Source organism: Geospiza fortis, unplaced genomic scaffold (assembly GCF_000277835.1).
Source record: "Geospiza fortis unplaced genomic scaffold, GeoFor_1.0 scaffold173, whole genome shotgun sequence".
NCBI lineage: Eukaryota > Metazoa > Chordata > Aves > Passeriformes > Thraupidae > Geospiza > Geospiza fortis.
The window spans coordinates 5,541,380-5,543,113 of NW_005054334.1; the positions used below are offsets into that span (position 1 = coordinate 5,541,380).

The 1,734-nt window shown below is 34.5% G+C and overlaps 1 protein-coding gene across 2 annotated transcripts in view; it reads right to left on the reverse strand.

The window, feature by feature from the left end:
- The window catches only part of TTC26 (tetratricopeptide repeat domain 26), a 46,583-nt gene that overhangs the window by 29,893 nt on the left and 14,956 nt on the right, over window positions 1–1,734 (reverse strand). For both annotated transcript variants that reach the window (XM_031057797.1, XM_031057796.1), the window contains exon 4: window positions 1,362–1,411. In XM_031057797.1, coding sequence (XP_030913657.1) covers window positions 1,362–1,411 — 50 coding nt within the window. The remainder of the gene's footprint in view (window positions 1–1,361; window positions 1,412–1,734) is intronic.

Sequence of the window (1,734 nt, forward strand, 5' to 3'; positions counted from 1 at the left end):
CTGAATTAATTATTTCACAAACAGAATTTCGCAACATAAAATTTCCTTGTAATTATTCAAGCCAGCAAAAATTTTGCTGTTTGTAGATCCAAATCTAATGTCTCATGCATAGCAGAAAAACACAAGACTTGCAAACACACAAGCCCTAATTTTACTAGTCTTCTTAACAGCAGTAACAAGTTCACTTTCACCAGCCTCCAATTTCTGGTTTCTTTAAGTAAATGATTATTTTTAAAAGCATTGCTGAATAGCACATATAGCACACACACAGAAGGCTAAAAAACAAGGAACAGAGATAAACATACCCATTATATTTGTATTACAACAGTGAAGTTGAGGCTGTTTACTAATTGGTCTGCTCAAATCACTTATTCTACTGCTTCCCTTTGCTGGTTTTGCTGATTCAAGAGTAATTATGATTTTTTTTTCTTAGACACAAACTGTAATATATATATTTGTTTTTCCACCTATCTGCTAGGTTTCTTCAAATCCTTCTCCTCCCTCTTTGAGCCATTCACAAAGTTAAAAGGCAAGATAAGTTGCTTAACAGAACTAAAGGCAATGGGCTTCGTAGTTTTGGTAAAACTGTTTATTTCCAGTGACTAACTGGATAAAGAGAAGTTGCATAATTCCTAGCTCATCACAGACATCTGTAAGTGCCAATGCCACTGAAAAAAGGCTTTAAGTTTTCTCTCTTAAAATTAACAGATATCTAAGTAAAGAGAATCTGACATCAAAGCTAACACTCAAGATTTATACTTCCTTTTAGTCAGTATCATTAGTAGCAGAATGCTTCTCACGTATTCTGGTACAGGATGGTACAAAACCTAATTTAAGGGAAGATAGCTATGTGTAGTAAGTGAAATAAGCACTTAATTGTTGTTGAAATTAAATTAATTTTCATGCTATTAACAATATGATTTCCTGGATACTGAACTACTTAAGAGGACCAGTAACAGCATATACACCGTTTTGGTCAGATTGCTACATATAAGAGAGCTGCAAGTTAGGAAAACTTGGTACATTTAGGAAAAAAAAGTAAAATAGTGGCTTCTACATTTCTGATTCTATTAAGGTTTCAGGCTCCTCATGATCAAAAATATCATTACATTCCTATTGTACGACTTATGTGAAGTGTATTGGTAATACTTTCCTTAGAAACATGCTGAGAGCATCTTTTCTGAGATCATGTTTTCATACTTGCTTTCTCCTCCACATTTTAATACAGTAGGGTGGTTATGAAAGATGTTTGTTCTTCTGCCACCACAAGCATTTAATTATTCTGCCAGGCTGCCAGCATAAATTACATTAGTAAATTGAAAAGAAAACAAATCAAGCAGGAGTGAAGGAAGATATCATACCTTATGTGCCAGGTGAAAGAGTAAACGGTTCTGGAGACCACTCTTAGGTGCTGAAAGGGAAATTCAGTAAGTATTATTGTAATGAACTACTCACAGGGTATCTCTTTATATTTTTAACTTTCTTTCTCAACAGACATGAATGCACCCCTACTCTTTCATTAACTAGCCCAAGTACAGATCTTCACTGAGACCCCTTTGCAGGTCATACTTTGGGGGAAGTTCTACCAATTTTTAGAGTGGTTTAGAGGTCTTCCTCATTCCTATCTTCATTCCCTGACTATTTCTTTTTAAATCCCTGTTGAAAATAAGTTTTCATTGGCCTCTACCTTCAATAAGCCTTAAAACTTATATGAATTGCATTATCGTTTCCCTA